At 37.5% G+C, this 16,481-nt stretch overlaps 2 protein-coding genes across 2 annotated transcripts; one reads left to right on the forward strand and one right to left on the reverse strand.

Annotated features, from left to right (window-relative positions):
* The first annotated feature begins 9,262 nt into the window (after nucleotides 1–9,262).
* On the forward strand, nucleotides 9,263–13,189 carry LOC123203481 (gamma carbonic anhydrase 1, mitochondrial-like). The gene is made up of 5 exons (XM_044619830.1): nucleotides 9,263–9,477; nucleotides 10,266–10,409; nucleotides 11,563–11,688; nucleotides 11,788–11,939; nucleotides 12,645–13,189. The coding sequence occupies exons 1-5, from the start codon at nucleotides 9,363–9,365 to the stop codon at nucleotides 12,918–12,920; spliced, it is 813 nt and encodes a 270-aa protein (XP_044475765.1). The 5' UTR covers nucleotides 9,263–9,362; the 3' UTR covers nucleotides 12,921–13,189.
* A 311-nt stretch (nucleotides 13,190–13,500) lies between these two features.
* LOC123203480 (proteasome subunit alpha type-1-B-like) lies at nucleotides 13,501–16,268 on the reverse strand. Its single transcript, XM_044619829.1, has 2 exons — nucleotides 15,748–16,268; nucleotides 13,501–14,195 (listed from the first exon to the last, which is right to left on the reverse strand). The coding sequence occupies exons 1-2, from the start codon at nucleotides 16,096–16,098 to the stop codon at nucleotides 13,725–13,727; spliced, it is 822 nt and encodes a 273-aa protein (XP_044475764.1). The 5' UTR covers nucleotides 16,099–16,268; the 3' UTR covers nucleotides 13,501–13,724.
* Nucleotides 16,269–16,481: the final 213 nt, after the last annotated feature.

The raw sequence follows: 16,481 nt of genomic DNA on the forward strand, positions 1-16,481 counted from the left end.
TACAAACTATATATCGTTGAAAAGAAGATTCAAAGATCTTTCCAACAAGCTATAATAGCACTCATAATTCATTCAATCAGGCAGTCAAAACAGCAGATAAATTCAGTGGCAAAAACTGCCTCCCCTGTTTTTCTTTAGTAAAACAGTCCTTTCGGTTTATACAATCTTTAACAGTCCAAATGATCTCTAATTCATACAAGCTATATATCATTGGAAAGAGGATTCAAAGATCTTTCCAACAAGATATAATAGCACTCATAATTCATTCAATAAGGCAGCCAAAACATGGGACGAACTCAGTGGCAAAAACTGTAAATATTCTGTAACTTTCTGCCATGAGCAAAATCACATACATAGACATCCCAAATGGCAAAACAACATTCCTCAACATCAAAATCAACATATATAATATAGATCTAAGGAACCAAAACCCTAAAACATATCACATATCAAGGAGGAAACCCCTTACCTTATTTCAAGTCAAACCTTTGCAAGTTGGTTTTCTCCTCTTTGTTTTGCTTCCTTTATCATCAAGACAACTTTAAATCAATACCAAAACACTCTAACATATTCACATAACATGCATATAAACATAGATGAAAGAAGAAGGAAGGAGATCTTTGGTTACCAAAGCTTCCAAGTGCTTCCTTTTCCTTTCTTCTTATTTTATCTTCTAATATTCCTTCAACTTCTTCCTTTGGCTTCAAGAAAGCAAAGAAAAGAACATGAAAGGAGGCTGCTGGAGTTTTTTTACGGGAGAAGATGTAAATGATGGAAAAGTCTTCTCTTTCTCTTTATATCTAAAGCCTTATCCCTTTCTCTTTTTCTCTTTTCCCTTTTTGCCCTTTTTTGCATTTATATATATATATATTTATTTATTTATTTATGCATATATATATATATATATATATATATAAAGCACACCCCTACATATATATATTAAAATGAGAAAAATCTCAAAACAGGGTCAAAAGACATAATTACCCCTGGAATATACCTGAGGGTATTACAACTCTTCCCCCCTCACAAAAATTCCGTCCTCGGAATTCACAAAAATAACTTTGGATGCTTCTCCTTCATGGTTTGCTCCATTTCCCAGGTAGCCTCCTCTGTCTTCTGGTTTGTCCATAAGACTTTTACTAAAGGAATCTGTCGGTTCCTTAGTTGTTTAATTCTTCTGTCAAGTATCTGAATCGGTTTTTCTTCATAACTAAGGTCTTCTGATAACTTAATATCTTCTGTATTCACAGCCTGGGAATGATCACCAAGACATTTTCTTAACGATGAGACATGAAATACATCATGAATCCGGTCCATACTCGCTGGTAAGGCTAATCTGTAAGCCACTTTACCAACTCTATCAAGTATCTCATATGGACCAATAAATCTGGGAGCTAGCTTTCCCTTTTTTCCGAATCTCATCAAATGCTTAAATGGAGCAACCTTTACAAATACAAATTCACCTACATTGAATTCCAAGTCTCGACGTCGATGATCTGCATAGCTTTTCTGTCGATCCTGAGCCTGTTTTATTCTCTGCCTGATCAGTTGGACATCATCAATCATTTTCTGGGTCAATTCGGGCCCAAGGGATCGGGATAACACATCTCTCTCTCCTATCTCATCCCAGTGAAGAGGAGAACGACACCTCCTACCATATAATGCCTCATAAGGTGCCATCTGAATAGTCGTCTGGTAGCTATTATTGTAAGCAAACTCCACCAAGGGCAACATTTCTACCCACGTGGCTTTATGATCTAGGCAACAAGCTCTCAACATGTCTTCCAAAATCTGATTAACCCTCTCCGTCTGACCATCTGTTTGAGGATGATAGGCTGTACTAAATGCCAAATTAGTACCCAAGGATCTTTGGAGACTCTTCCAGAAAGCTGATACAAATCTTGTATCACGATCAGATACTATGGTCCTGGGTACACCATGCAATCTAATAATCTCTCTAACGTATAATCTCCCCAACTGATCTGTGTTAGTAGTATCTTTGATGGACAGGAAATGAGCTGACTTGGTTAATCTATCAACAATCACCCAAATAGCATTACATCCATTCTGAGCTCTAGGGAGTCCACTAATGAAGTCCATAGAGATATGCTCCCATTTCCATTCGGGAATAGGTAGAGGCTGAAGTAACCCTGCAGGTCTCTGGTGTTCGGCCTTAATTTGCTGACAGGTGAGACATCTAGTAACAAACTTACCTATATCCTTTTTCATGCCTGACCACCAAAACTGTCTTTTTAAGTCCTGATACATCTTTACACCCCCAGGGTGGGCAGTGTAAAGAGAACTATGAGCTTCTGTAAGAATTCTCTGTCTCAATCCAGTTATCTGGGGAACATACACTCGATCTCTAAATTTGAGAATTCTATTCGATACTTGAAAATCTACCTCGAGACCCTCTTCTACTTTCTGAATTTTCTGTTGACACCATTCATCTTGTGTCTGAGCCTCTCGAATTTCATCTATGAGAGTGGGTTGAATCTCTAACCTAGCGAAGGCTCCAATCACGAGCTCAATCTGCTCTCGGTCCATCTCTCTCTGAATTTCTCTCTGGACCGTTAATTGTGATATCATCACGTTTCTACTGAGGGCGTCTGCAACCACATTAGCCTTGCCTGGATGGTATTTAATATCACAATCATAGTCTTTTACTAGCTCGAGCCATCGTCTCTGCCTCATATTTAATTCCTTCTGAGTGAAGAAATATTTGAGGCTCTTATGATCAGTATAAATATTACATTTTACCCCATACAAATAGTGTCTCCAGATTTTTAAAGCAAAAACCACCGCTGCTAACTCCAAATCATGAGTGGGGTATCGAGTTTCAAATTCTTTCAATTGTCTTGAGGCATATGCTATCACCTTGCCTCGCTGCATCAACACTGCTCCTAAGCCACCGTGTGAGGCATCCGTGTATAAATCATACTCAACTCCCTCCTCTGGAAGTGCTAATACAGGAGCAGTAGTCAATCTTCTTTTCAATTCTTGGAAGCTTGTCTCACAGGCATCTGGCCACTGAAATGGCATTGCTTTCTTCGTGAGGGTTGTAAGAGGTCTAGCTAATCTGGCAAATCCTTCTACAAACCTTCGATAATACCCTGCCAAACCCAGGAAACTACGAACCTCTTTGACTGTCTTTGGTCTCTGCCATTCAACTATTGCCTCAATCTTACTGGGATCCACTGATACACCCTTTGCTGAAATCACATGCCCCAAAAAGGTAACTCTATCTAGCCAAAATTCACATTTTGAGAATTTGGCATATAGTTGTTTTTCTCTCAATCTCTGGAGGGTAAACCTCAAGTGTTGTTCATGCTCCTCTCGATTGCAAGAATATACTAAGATATCATCAATGAATACCACAATAAATTTATCCAGGCAGTCATGAAATACCCTATTCATCAAATCCATAAATACTGCAGGGGCATTTGTCAATCCGAATGGCATCACTACAAACTCAAAGTGGCCATACCTCGTTCGGAAAGCTGTCTTGGGTATATCCTTCTCTATCACTCTCACCTGGTGATAACCAGATCTCAAATCTATCTTGGAGAAGACCACAGATCCCTTCAACTGATCAAATAAATCATCAATCCTGGGTAACGGGTACTTGTTCTTAACTGTGGCCTTATTTAGCTCTCTGTAATCAATGCACATTCTCATAGACCCGTCTTTCTTTTTCACAAATAGGATGGGAGCTCCCCAAGGAGAATGGCTCGGTCTGATAAAACCATGATCTAATAACTCTTGAAGCTGCTTTTTCAATTCTTGTAACTCGGCAGGGGCCATTCGATAGGGTGCTCTTGAAATAGGTGCTGTGCCAGGTGCCAACTCTATGCTAAACTCAATCTCTCGCTCAGGAGCTAATCCCGGTAGCTCACTTGGAAACACATCTGGAAACTCACGTACCACTGGTGTTTCCTTAATAGTTGGGCCTGACTCAACCTTGCTCACTACATGAGCCAAATATCCTGTACACCCTTTCTTCAACATTTTACTAGCTTTTAACATACTGATCATCAGACTCCGGATATGACCTTCACCAAACTCGAATTGATCTCCAGAGTCTAGGTTAAATCTCACTTTCTTCTTTTTACAATCAATTTCAGCTCCGTATCTCCCCAAAAAGTCCATCCCTAAAATCATGTCAAAATCTGGCTTTCGAACACAATCAGGTCCACTAGTAACTGTCGACCCTGAATCATAATTCTTTGTCCTAGTAGCATCATCTCACTAATGACTGACCCCCCATCAGGCAACTCAACCATAATCCTCTGGGCTATTCTAACAGGTTGTAACTTTAACCTCTCAAGCAAACTCTTGGCTATAAAACAATGAGTAGCCCCACAATCAATTAAAACATAAATAGGAGTATCAAGATAGAGAATCTGACCCGTGACTGCTGATGGGTTAGCCTCTGCTGGGCCCTGGGTGATCGTATAAACTCTGGCTGTGGCCCCTCCTATAGGCTGTTGCTGCTCTACTCTCACTGGGGCAGCTGTACAGAAACGAGCAATATGTCCAGGCTGACGACATCTGAAACAAACTGCCTGACCTGTCAAACACTCTCCTCTGTGGTGCTTCCCACATTTCTGACAAGCTGGTATCTCAGGTACTCTTTGTTTCTTTCCACTCTTCCAGTTCTTTTTCATGCCTCTGAACTGGAGAGGTCGTTTACCTTTCCTGTCTCGCTCTGGAGGAGGGCCTCTCTGTACTGAAGCTGAACCACTACTCACCGGGGGAGCTGGCATGGTAGAAGGAGGTGTAACTTTTTGCCCTGTAGTCTGACCAAACCTCCTCCTAACAAAAACCTCTGCCCTCAAAGCTCTATCAAGGGCCTCTGCATAAGTTCTGGGTGGCTGCGCCCCGGTCATAACGTCTCGAGCTATCTCTGGATCCAGCCCGTACACAAACTTCTGCATACGCCCCATTTCTGTGCTAGCTATCTCAGGGGCATACTGGGACAATTGATTAAACTTTGTGGAATATTCTTTTACAGAGTCTGTCCCTTGCACTAGACTGATAAACTCCTGGGCCCTGATACAAGTAACATCGGCGCCCCTGTACTCTGCCTCGAATCGGCGCCTAAACTCTGTCCATGTCATTTCTGAGACATTGACCGTCTCCCTGACTAAGTTCCACCATATTCTTGCCCCTGACTTGAAAAGATAAGTGGCATATCTCACTCTTTCTTGGTCAGTCATGTCAAACAAGGCCATGGCACTCTCTACTGATTCTAACCACTCTTCAGCTGCTATTGGGTCCCTTGCACCATCAAATTTTTGAGGTTGGTGCATACTAGGGAGGTTAAAAATAGGATGCAACTGAGTCCTCACTGGGGCTGTTGTAGATGCTGAAGTAACCTCCCTCATATCATGCCCCTGGATTGGCGGCGTATGAGCCGTCTCACTTCCCTGTGTAGGAGCACCTTTGTGCTCTCTCATCATCTCTCTGACAATCTCTCGCACATCATGTGCACTGAGTGCCCCCTGGGGTACCTGAGGGGCTGCTCCTTCATTTTGGCCCCTCTGAGAGGGATCTACCGGTGTTTGACTCATAGGTCCTGAAAATAAACACATTAGTTTCATAAAACTCAGCAGGTATAAATGAAAACTTAACTTACAGTGATCGGCTGCGAGGGTGGTCAGCGTGGCTGAAGGGTATTTCATCTCTGTGTTACTTTGATTACTCCATTTTGTTTTAGAAAACATCTTTTGGGTTCCAAAATCATGCTCTGATACCAACTGTAACATCCCTCCCTAGAAGTACTACCCATCAAAGGAGAAATGTTACGAATTAATATTCGTAGCGTCTATTTTTTTTTCTTTTTAAAAATACTTTAAAATAAACGCATCATTAAAAGTGTTTAGGAAGTATTCCAAGAAAACTAAAAATCTGGAAGCGAACAAAAGATGTATATACTCATATGAAGACTCATCTGAAAGTATCTGAAAATAGGGAGTAATCATATGTAACTGTACCATAATCTCAAAAGTCAAAAGTCCATAAGAACATGCTACTGTATGCATGTAATAAAAACCAGAGATAACCTGCTCCAGCTGGATCTACCTACGCTGACCTGACCCTGCCTCGCAGCTACCTCGATCACCTATACCTGCAGTCAGGAAAGAAAAGGGAGTGAGTGATAAGAACACTCAGTAAAGGGAAAAATTAAGTAAATTATCCTTTTTTCCTGTTCTAACTCACTTTTGGGACTCAACCCCACATCCTAACCTCTATAAGAGATTGAGGGGGTAATTTAGTTCACTCTTTACTATTTGGGTCATACTTTGTCCCATCAGGTGTCTATTTAATACTTTCTGGAAGCTAACTATAGGGATTTGGCACTTTTTTTTTTTAAGCTCAAGCTCTTTTTCTTTCACTACACTATTTCTGACTCTGAATTAAGCTCTACTGCGAGCATACTCTACTGCGAGCGGACCCTACTGGGGGTCTATGTCCTACTACGGACGTGTCCTACTGCGGACGTGCCCTACTGCGGGCGGTGTAGTGTAAAGTGCCCCCTCATAGTTTATAGCATACATACGGGTCTTATATTTTACTAAATTTGCTTCCATTTAATTTTATTCATAACTCACCAGACATTACTCTTGGGACGACCCCTAAATCTTGAGTCCCAAATTCTTTTTCTTATTTTTCTTTCTTTTTCTTTCCTTCTTTTCTTTCCTTTCCTTTCCTTTCCTTTCTTTCCTTTCTTCTTCCTTTTCTTTCTTTCTTTCTTTCTTTCTTTCTTTCTTTCCTTCTTTCCTTCTTTCCTTCTTTCTTTCCTGCCCAGAATTGCAAAATACTGTTCACAGAACAGACATTTAACAGGGCAACCTTCTTTTTCATACAATTTAACATCTCAAACGGTTTCTAATTTATACAAGCTATATATCATTGGAAAGAGGATTCAAAGATCTTTCCAACGACCTATAATAGCACTCATAACTCAATAGATAAGGCAGTCAAAACGTGAGCTAAACTCAGTGATAAAATTACGAAATACTGTTCACAGAACAGACATTTAGTAGGGCAGCATACTTTTTATACAATTTAACAGCCCAAATGGTTTCTAATTCATACAAACTATATATCGTTGAAAAGAAGATTCAAAGATCTTTCCAACAAGCTATAATAGCACTCATAATTCATTCAATCAGGCAGTCAAAACAGCAGATAAATTCAGTGGCAAAAACTGCCTCCCCTGTTTTTCTTTAGTAAAACAGTCCTTTCGGTTTATACAATCTTTAACAGTCCAAATGATCTCTAATTCATACAAGCTATATATCATTGGAAAGAGGATTCAAAGATCTTTCCAACAAGATATAATAGCACTCATAATTCATTCAATAAGGCAGCCAAAACATGGGACGAACTCAGTGGCAAAAACTGTAAATATTCTGTAACTTTCTGCCATGAGCAAAATCACATACATAGACATCCCAAATGGCAAAACAACATTCCTCAACATCAAAATCAACATATATAATATAGATCTAAGGAACCAAAACCCTAAAACATATCACATATCAAGGAGGAAACCCCTTACCTTATTTCAAGTCAAACCTTTGCAAGTTGGTTTTCTCCTCTTTGTTTTGCTTCCTTTATCATCAAGACAACTTTAAATCAATATCAAAACACTCTAACATATTCACATAACATGCATATAAACATAGATGAAAGAAGAAGGAAGGAGATCTTTGGTTACCAAAGCTTCCAAGTGCTTCCTTTTCCTTTCTTCTTATTTTATCTTCTAATATTCCTTCAACTTCTTCCTTTGGCTTCAAGAAAGCAAAGAAAAGAACATGAAAGGAGGCTGCTGGAGTTTTTTTACGGGAGAAGATGTAAATGATGGAAAAGTCTTCTCTTTCTCTTTATATCTAAAGCCTTATCCCTTTCTCTTTTTCTCTTTTCCCTTTTTGCCCTTTTTTGCATTTATATATATATATATTTATTTATTTATTTATGCATATATATATATATATATATAAAGCACACCCCTACATATATATATTAAAATGAGAAAAATCTCAAAACAGGGTCAAAAGACATAATTACCCCTGGAATATACCTGAGGGTATTACAACTGTCATGTGACAAATTTCATAAAAGCCCACCGTGGACTAAAGACTCTCAGTCGACTCCCTAATGTTTTGAAAACGCTAATTAACCCTCTTAACCCATGGTCAATCCCTACTGACCGTGAGAAAATTCGTTTGACTGTGGGAAACACTGTTCCCACGGTCGGACTGCCAATCGCTTCGAAAGTATATTTCGGCCAAAAATCGTCGTTTCAGTCTCCAATTTTAACACAAATCAAATCTACATAGGCTATAACACAAAAACCCTCAGCCAATTCAACGAAAACAACCAAGAATCAAAACATTTCAAACATTATTCAAAATCGAAACCTTAAAGTTTCAAACCGTAAAATCTCACTCAAATCTTAATAATATGAACAATAACTTGATTCAAACAAGAGTACGGAAGATATACTAACCTTCTTAGCTATTTTCAGCTGTCAGAAAACACAAAAATCGCTGCAAAATCATCGGAAAGCACGAAGACTGTGGGACAATGGAAAATTTGTCTTTGCACAGTGAAAATGCCCAAAGTTACCGTGGGAAGTGAGGAAATTTATTGTGTTTATATATAGGGGTAGTTTCATCATTTCACAAATATTGGGCATTTTTGCTTTAACTTAAATTTTTTGAATAATTTCCTTAAACCCCCTTACTTTTGGCTATTTATTATAATTTCCCTTTTAAAAATATATATTTTAAATACTATATTTAATTTTTTAATTTAAAAATAAAAATAATTAATAAATATATAAAATTTAAATAATTAAATTAAGAGTTTACAATTTTAAAGATTAAAATATAATTTTTTTAGTCCGACTCCAATCAACTATTTAAAACTTAGTAAACTCCATTAAATATTAAAACATAAATTTGAGCTTTATATTTAAGTATATAAATTGAACTTAACTCAAATTTTAATCAGTTTAATTTGTGTATACCTTAAATTTGAAATTTTAATCACTTAATAATATATTTTTTGTATATTTATTTATATACTCAAAATATGTAAAAATAAGAGTCATTAAAAATCAACTAATCATTTGTCAAAACCCCAATTTGCCCTCTAAGAGTGCAGGATATTCTATGTCAAAACCCCAATTTGCCCTCCAAGAGTGCGGGATATTCTACGTCTGCCTTAATTCAACGGCATCGTTTTCTCCTTCGGCTCGTTTCGCATCACAGACAGCTGAAGCCTGAAACATAAAAAACCCAAAACCCAAAACCTCACCTCCACAAACATACACTATCGCCAAGTCAAAAATGGGAACTCTTGGAAGAGCCATATACACCGTTGGGTTCTGGATTCGCGAGACTGGTCAGGCCCTTGATCGTCTGGGCTGCCGCCTCCAAGGCAACTATTATTTTCACGAACAACGTCAGCTTCTTTCTGTCTCGATTTAATTCTACATCTCATTTCATTTCCTTGAAAATTTAATCATTTTGGACCTTTATTTTTGTAAATTGCGTTTAGTTTAAGTGATGTTAACAACATTTTGCTTAGATCAGCAGGAATCGGTGGATTATTTAAATTATTCTAAAGTTTACTCGTGGATAGTGTATGCTTATAATTTGAAGGGCGAGCTGTTTTTGTACAGACATTGAGTTGCTAGCTTGTCGTTTTTTTGAATATATATTGTTGTCGGGGCTATACGAGAATTGCCTCATCTTTCACAAATGATTATGAAAATTGGAAGTAAAGTGATATTGGATGATTTGTAGTAGCAAATTTGATGTCAGTTTTCATTTTCATTGCTGCTTCATAAGCGCATGGTAAGATATCAGTTGTAAGAAATGTTCATGGTGTTCCTCACTTTGGAAATATGGTGTTGCGGCAACTAAAATCAAGAGACATGACAGAAAACTGTGCATTTTTTGTTTTTACTCCCGGTGTGCTTAATTAGATAGATCTTATGGAACCTGAAGGAAAATATCAATCCTGCAAAACTAGACTGTGTCACAGCCTGCATAGTTAGCTGCGGTTGTCACAGCCTGCATGGTTAGCTGCAAAACCTGAAGGAAAATATCAATTCTTGGAGTTTGCTGGCTTGTCATACCCTTATTTTTTGTAATTATATACATTTCTGATCCCTGCATAGTTAGCTGCAGTTGCTTTATTTTTTAAGGTAAGTCTAACTATCTATTATCTTTTTTTTTTTTTTCTAGTGTCAAGGCATCGAACTCTCATGAACATAGTTGATAAAGCTCCTGTGGTTGACAAGGATGCATTTGTTGCTCCCAGTGCCTCTATCATTGGGCATGTTCAAGTAGGAAGAGGATCGTCTATTTGGTATGGATGTGTTTTGAGAGGTAAGATTCTTTGTGTAATACTTGGTGTTTACTTGTATGATGCATTTAACGATGTTGTTTCTGCAAAGACTAGATCATTTGTCATATTGATTAAGGTAATACTTTAGGATTGCTATTTCTATTGAGATTTTTCAAATACAATAATTTTGGTTTTGTGTGTTAAAATTGCAATGTTAGGTTTTTAATTTTAGTCTGTTTTCGTTGATGCATGATCATAGTGTTGCTTTTTCTAGGAATGCAGGCACTCCTATGTCAAACAGTATAAAACTATCATAATGTAGAATCTTATAATTTTTGTGGCATATGTGTATGCGTGTTGTATGTTATTTTACAAGTCACAGACTTAGTTTCAGATTGCAACATCTGTGGATCTAATTTAGTTGGTTTGATACTGTTTTAGTGTTAATAGCCTTCTGAGTAAAGCACATTGTATTCTAATGAAACAGGACGAATTTAAGGATGGGTTTCTTGTTTCTTTTTTTTGGAAAATAAGGAAGTAGTTAATAGAGGGTTAATAGAGGTTTAATATAGCTTTAAGCCATTGATCTCATTATGGACCATGGAGTAATCTATCCTGAAGAGTCGAAGCTTGCCAACTACTAGTTGGTTTCCAGCATATAATTTAAAATCTGTTCATGTGTGCGGTCTTAAAACACCTGCTCCATAGCCCAGTATACTTGTTTCTATTTTAATGGCATTTGCTAAGTGCATAGGTTTTGCACCATTTCAACGTGCAGATGTATCAGTAAATTTTGTATCAAGCTGGGACTTCCTGAATTATGATTTCCATAGACAAAAAATTTCAGCTTGCATTTACTGGCTTTCTTTTTACCTTTCTCAATTCCCAAAGAATTTCATCAAAATTTCAGCTTTACTTTGTCAAACGTACAAGAAACAACAAAAAGCCATTTTTAGAAGAACTTTGCCAGACTTTGGTTTTACAGCTACATTATTATTTACAACCTTATGATTGAGCCCTGCTGAATTCAATTTGAGCACCTCCCCTTACTTCCCTTTGCTTGGGGAGCTTTAATTTACTTCACATTGCTTTTAGTTCACTTGTATGTGAATTATAGGTCTGCTGAACACAAATTTTGTGAGTTGTATATCAGTAGGATTTTCAAATGATCATTTTAATGTGCCTTGTGTGCAGGGGATGTAAACAGCGTAATTGTTGGATCAGGAACTAATATACAAGACAACTCACTTGTGCATGTTGCAAAGTCTAACCTAAATGGGAAGGTGTTACCAACTACTATTGGGAACAATGTTACTGTAGGTGAGTGGTATGCCTTTGGCCATATGTTTGACTCTACTGTTGCAGGCTACAACTTCTTTTCTTTTTTCTGGATTATGATTCTAGATTTTAACTAAGCAGGCCATAGTGCTGTTTTGCATGGCTGCACTGTTGAGGATGAAGCCTTTGTAGGAACAGGAGCAACTCTACTTGATGGTGTTGTTGTTGAGAAACATGGGATGGTTGCTGCTGGATCTCTTGTGCGGCAGAATACTAGGATTCCTTCCGGTGAGGTATATTGGCAAGGACTCTCTTCATTCACATACATCCAAGGAAAATTTGTCTTACATGGTTTCATTTTATTGTGGAAAGAATTGTGATCTATATTGGTATGATGAAGAAGTTAGGAATTGAAAACAAATATTCTATGGTACTTTAATTTTTAGCAAACAGTTAGCCCATAATGCTTGCATTTATATATGAGGGATGGCATCTGATTAGTGGATGGGATAGAAAAAAAAGTGGTATGAACCTATTGATGTTAGCTATTTGGGTCTGGGGGGTGAAGGTTGAAACTCATGTAACTTGCAAGTATGATAGACATGACATGTTGATAAGTGGGCCTGTTAGTGATGTCATTTCTAAGTTTTCAGCTCATCTGAAATGATCACGAGTCTCAACCTCCCCTTTTGTCAAACATTGTGCAGTGGGTGAATCTTGATCTCTTTAGGTAGAAATCGGCTTCTTTTTGTCATATTTTTAACAGAATGCCTACGTTTGTGTTGAGCTGTAAAGGACCCACCTAAGTGTGATTTTATATCGCTGTACTTTCTTGAATTCCTCTATATTCTCCCTCTTAAGTGAATTTTACATAAAGTTGACATTCTCATTCAGTTTGGCCAAGTCAGCTCTTGTTCAGACAAGTTCCATCAGGTCTTCCTTGAGTGTTGCTTTCTTTAATTATAAATATATGAATTGGGTGACCCTATTTATCTCAGGTATGGGGAGGCAATCCTGCAAAGTTTCTAAGAAAGCTCACTGATGAAGAGATATCCGTTATTTCCCAGTCAGCCACCAATTATTCCAACTTGGCACGGGTGCATGCTGCTGAGAATTCAAAGCCCTTTGATGAAATTGAGTTTAAGAAAGTTATTAGCAAGAAGTTTGCTCAGCGAGATGAGGAATATGACTCAATGCTAGGTGTTGTCCGTGAAACTCCCCCAGAATTTCCTCTTCCAGATGACATCAAAGATCCAAAGGTCTCACAGAAATGATATATTGAGATTTGACATTAAAAAAAAAATTGTTGTTACATGCAAATACATGGAGAGGGATTCATTCTCATTCCCAATAAGGCCCGACATGTAGGTAGAATTGTGGCTCCTTTTAAGCTTTCAGTTTTGCCGTCTTGTGGCTGTTTAAAATCTCCATGTCTGCACTGATAGGAACTATTACCATTAAAGCAGCTTGTATGTTGATGTTTTGTCTTGTATTTGAGACATTTATTTTGGAGGTGATTTTGTTCACCATCTACATTTTTCAAGTTCCATGTAGTTAATGGATATGGCACAATGAATTAAAATTTTGATAGCCCCATAAAATTCACTGCTGCAGAAGTGAAACAAAAGCTGCAAATAGCATAAGAGTAATACTATATATACAAACACATCATACAAATTTATTGATACAAACTAATGTGATAGTATATGATTAAGTGATTTTTAAATTAAAAAAATATGAATAATTACATCACCTAATCATAAGTATCACCTCAATTTGTATAAATAAATTTATATAATTTATTTGTATTTGTAGCATATAACTAAATAATACAAACGTGTTATCACCATACCATGTTCAATGATGTAACTTGAGTAATAGCTTAAAGGTGTATGAAGTTCACTGGAGAATAACATTAAAATGTTCCGTAAAAAGGGGGAAATTAAGAAAAATTAAACTCCATCTGAAATGATGTCTTTTATGGTGCCATCCACGATCCAATGAGCTTAGCAAATGCATGCTCAAAAACCTCATCTGAAAAATCAAGGATTGAAATGCAGATTCTGATTCTTGCTTCCTCAAATGTCCATTGGAGCTACACCCTGATCTGCAGCGGCACCCTGGTCAGTAGCAGCACCTTCTTCTGCAGCAGTCTCTGGGGCAGTAGCAAGATCCCCTTCCCTTCCAGCAATCTCAAATGTATCAATCAACTTTTGTATGGTTTCCTGATTCAAAATATGGAATGGCTCTCCAACTCCTACCACAGCAACTGTGCAAATAGAACTCATTAATGTTTCCCCTTGCAAAGTTTCCCTAATTGCCATGAGAGCATCCTTGATCAAATCTTCCCTTGAAGAGTCCATGAAGTTCTCAAACCTCCGTTCCATGTATGTCTTTGCAGCTTGAGAGCGGGACCCAATGGCAAATGCTTGATATTCAAAGTAGTTCCCACTTGGACAGTTGTAGTAAAGGTGGGCTCCAGACTCATCCAAGCCACCTACCAGAATGCCAACACCATATGGCCGTTTCCAAGAGCGCTGGGTACAGACCTGCCACCCAAATACACATTATAACTATAGATGAGTAATAGACCCTGCAATGTTTACAGATGTTTAGCTGCTGCTTCTTTATGTTACTTTTGATGCAGACACAGATATGGTGAAAAAATTCAGTACTGTAAAAAAAAAAAAATGGTAGATAAATAACACATACAGTTCTGAAAAACTCAACTGGATGAACAATCTAACAACTTTTTGAGAATGTTAGAATTTTACTCAAAACTTCAACTCCCCTAAACCAGAAAAACAAGTAAACAACACGATGAATTAATATCAATGAGACTGAATAAAACATGCCAACTAATTAATCTTACAATCAGTCACATCATTTTGGGACATACATAACTTCAACTCCCCTAAACCAGAAAAACAAGTAAACAACACAAGATGAATGATACATACATGCATACATACAGCACAGATGTAGTGACTGAAAAATAAGATTTGAGTAGGAGGGTATATCTCATAGTTAAAAACATACAGATGTAGTGACTTAAAAATAAGATTTGAATAGGAGGGTATATCTCATACTTAAAAAAAAAAAATTTGAAAAGGAGGGTATATCTCATCTTCTGGTGAACACGTATTAATACAAGAAGAATTAAGCACGTAACTAAACAACAAGGCCAATCCTCCAGTAAGCTCTGGCATGGTTCTCAGAAATTGAAACTTTTATTGTTATTTCTAACAAGAGTTCAAAACAATATAATTCATGATGTCAGACAGGCCAAACTACAAGGAAGCATGGTCTAAACCCTTCTACAAGAAACTCCTACGAAATTTGTTAGCAAAATATTCAAATTCTGCATTAAATATTATGAGATGTCATAAGAAGAAACTAAAGCTGATGATAGACTTTACAAAAGTTTCTTTTACACACATCAAGCCTTCAAGCAATGCTACATTCACAAAGATCCTAATTTTGTAACCCAAATAATGTGACATATTTACTTAGTGATGTCACAATGTCAAAGCGATGGCCGCATTGATCAGTACACAAAGTAGATGCTGACAATGCAAGACAAGCATTAATATATTAGCTTCACAAAAGCTTGACACAAGAAGCTGCAGGTGCAATAGATGCAGTCAAAAATTCAGTTAGAATAAAATTCAGTCAAGCAATGTTCAAGCACAATGCCACACAGAACTATCTAAAAATAATATAGCAAATGCAAAAATCAGAAATAATACACAAGTACTAATCACCAGCTTCAGGCAGACCCCATCAAGAAAACACAAATAAAAAGTAACATTAAATATCGATGTTATTTCTACTATTCTGTACATTTCTCATCCTATTAGTACTAATTCTCTGTTTAAGCCATGAAGAGTACCAATTAATTAGACATTTTGAAAATAAAAACCTTCAATTTCAAGTTTTATGACTAGTTAAACATATCATTCTTAAAAACTGTCAACGTGAAGCTACAAAAATCTACAACTCCAAAAATCTAATCAGGCCTAATTTACCCAAAAAAGAAATGAATTAAATTATAAAAATTCACAATAGCTTAAAAATGTTTAAGACTTGAATGTGAGAGACCTGAGCCTTGTCAGCAAGCTGGACGACAAGGCGGCCCACTGGGAGCGGAGATTCGTAAGTGAACCCGTAGTTAATACACTCGGATCGCATGTAACGAGACAGAACACGTCCGTCAGCGGTTAAACCGGCGATTGCAACGCCGATATGATCATCGACCTTAAAGATTTTCTTTTGGTGAGAGGACAGCTCGGAATTGGCCTTGTTGACGCAGCCCAAGACAACGTGGGTCTTGGATCGGAGGCCTATTGCAGCAGAGCCTTGCTTGACTGCCTCCATCGCGTACTCCACCTGGAATAATCGGCCAGCAGGGCTCCATGTAGTAACGTCCGTGTCGTACTGATTCCTGAACATTTTTACGGTTTTATATATACGTATTCGTCTTGAAGCTTGTAGAGACAATGAATGGAAGTCAAGTGTGATTTATATCACTTAGCTTTTTGAGAGAGAAGGGGAAGGAATTGGAATTTATAAGGGTTTTCTTTCTCTTCAAGCCAGGGAAGACATGGCTACTTTCTACTTACAGGATAAGTGCGGTAATTAGATACACCCGATACTAAGTTATCAATGATGTGATCAGGCTGATCTGATTGGGCCACGTTTTAGCCCATGAATGATCCAATAACTTCATTGGCCCAAATATTGTAAGTAAGGGCCTCTGCTCTGGATGAGATTGATCTAAGTTGATTTTTTTTTTTTTGTCTTGGTTGGTTAAAACTTCAATTTTACCTTTGAAA

Source organism: Mangifera indica, chromosome 19, assembly GCF_011075055.1.
Source record: "Mangifera indica cultivar Alphonso chromosome 19, CATAS_Mindica_2.1, whole genome shotgun sequence".
Classification (NCBI taxonomy): domain Eukaryota; kingdom Viridiplantae; phylum Streptophyta; class Magnoliopsida; order Sapindales; family Anacardiaceae; genus Mangifera; species Mangifera indica.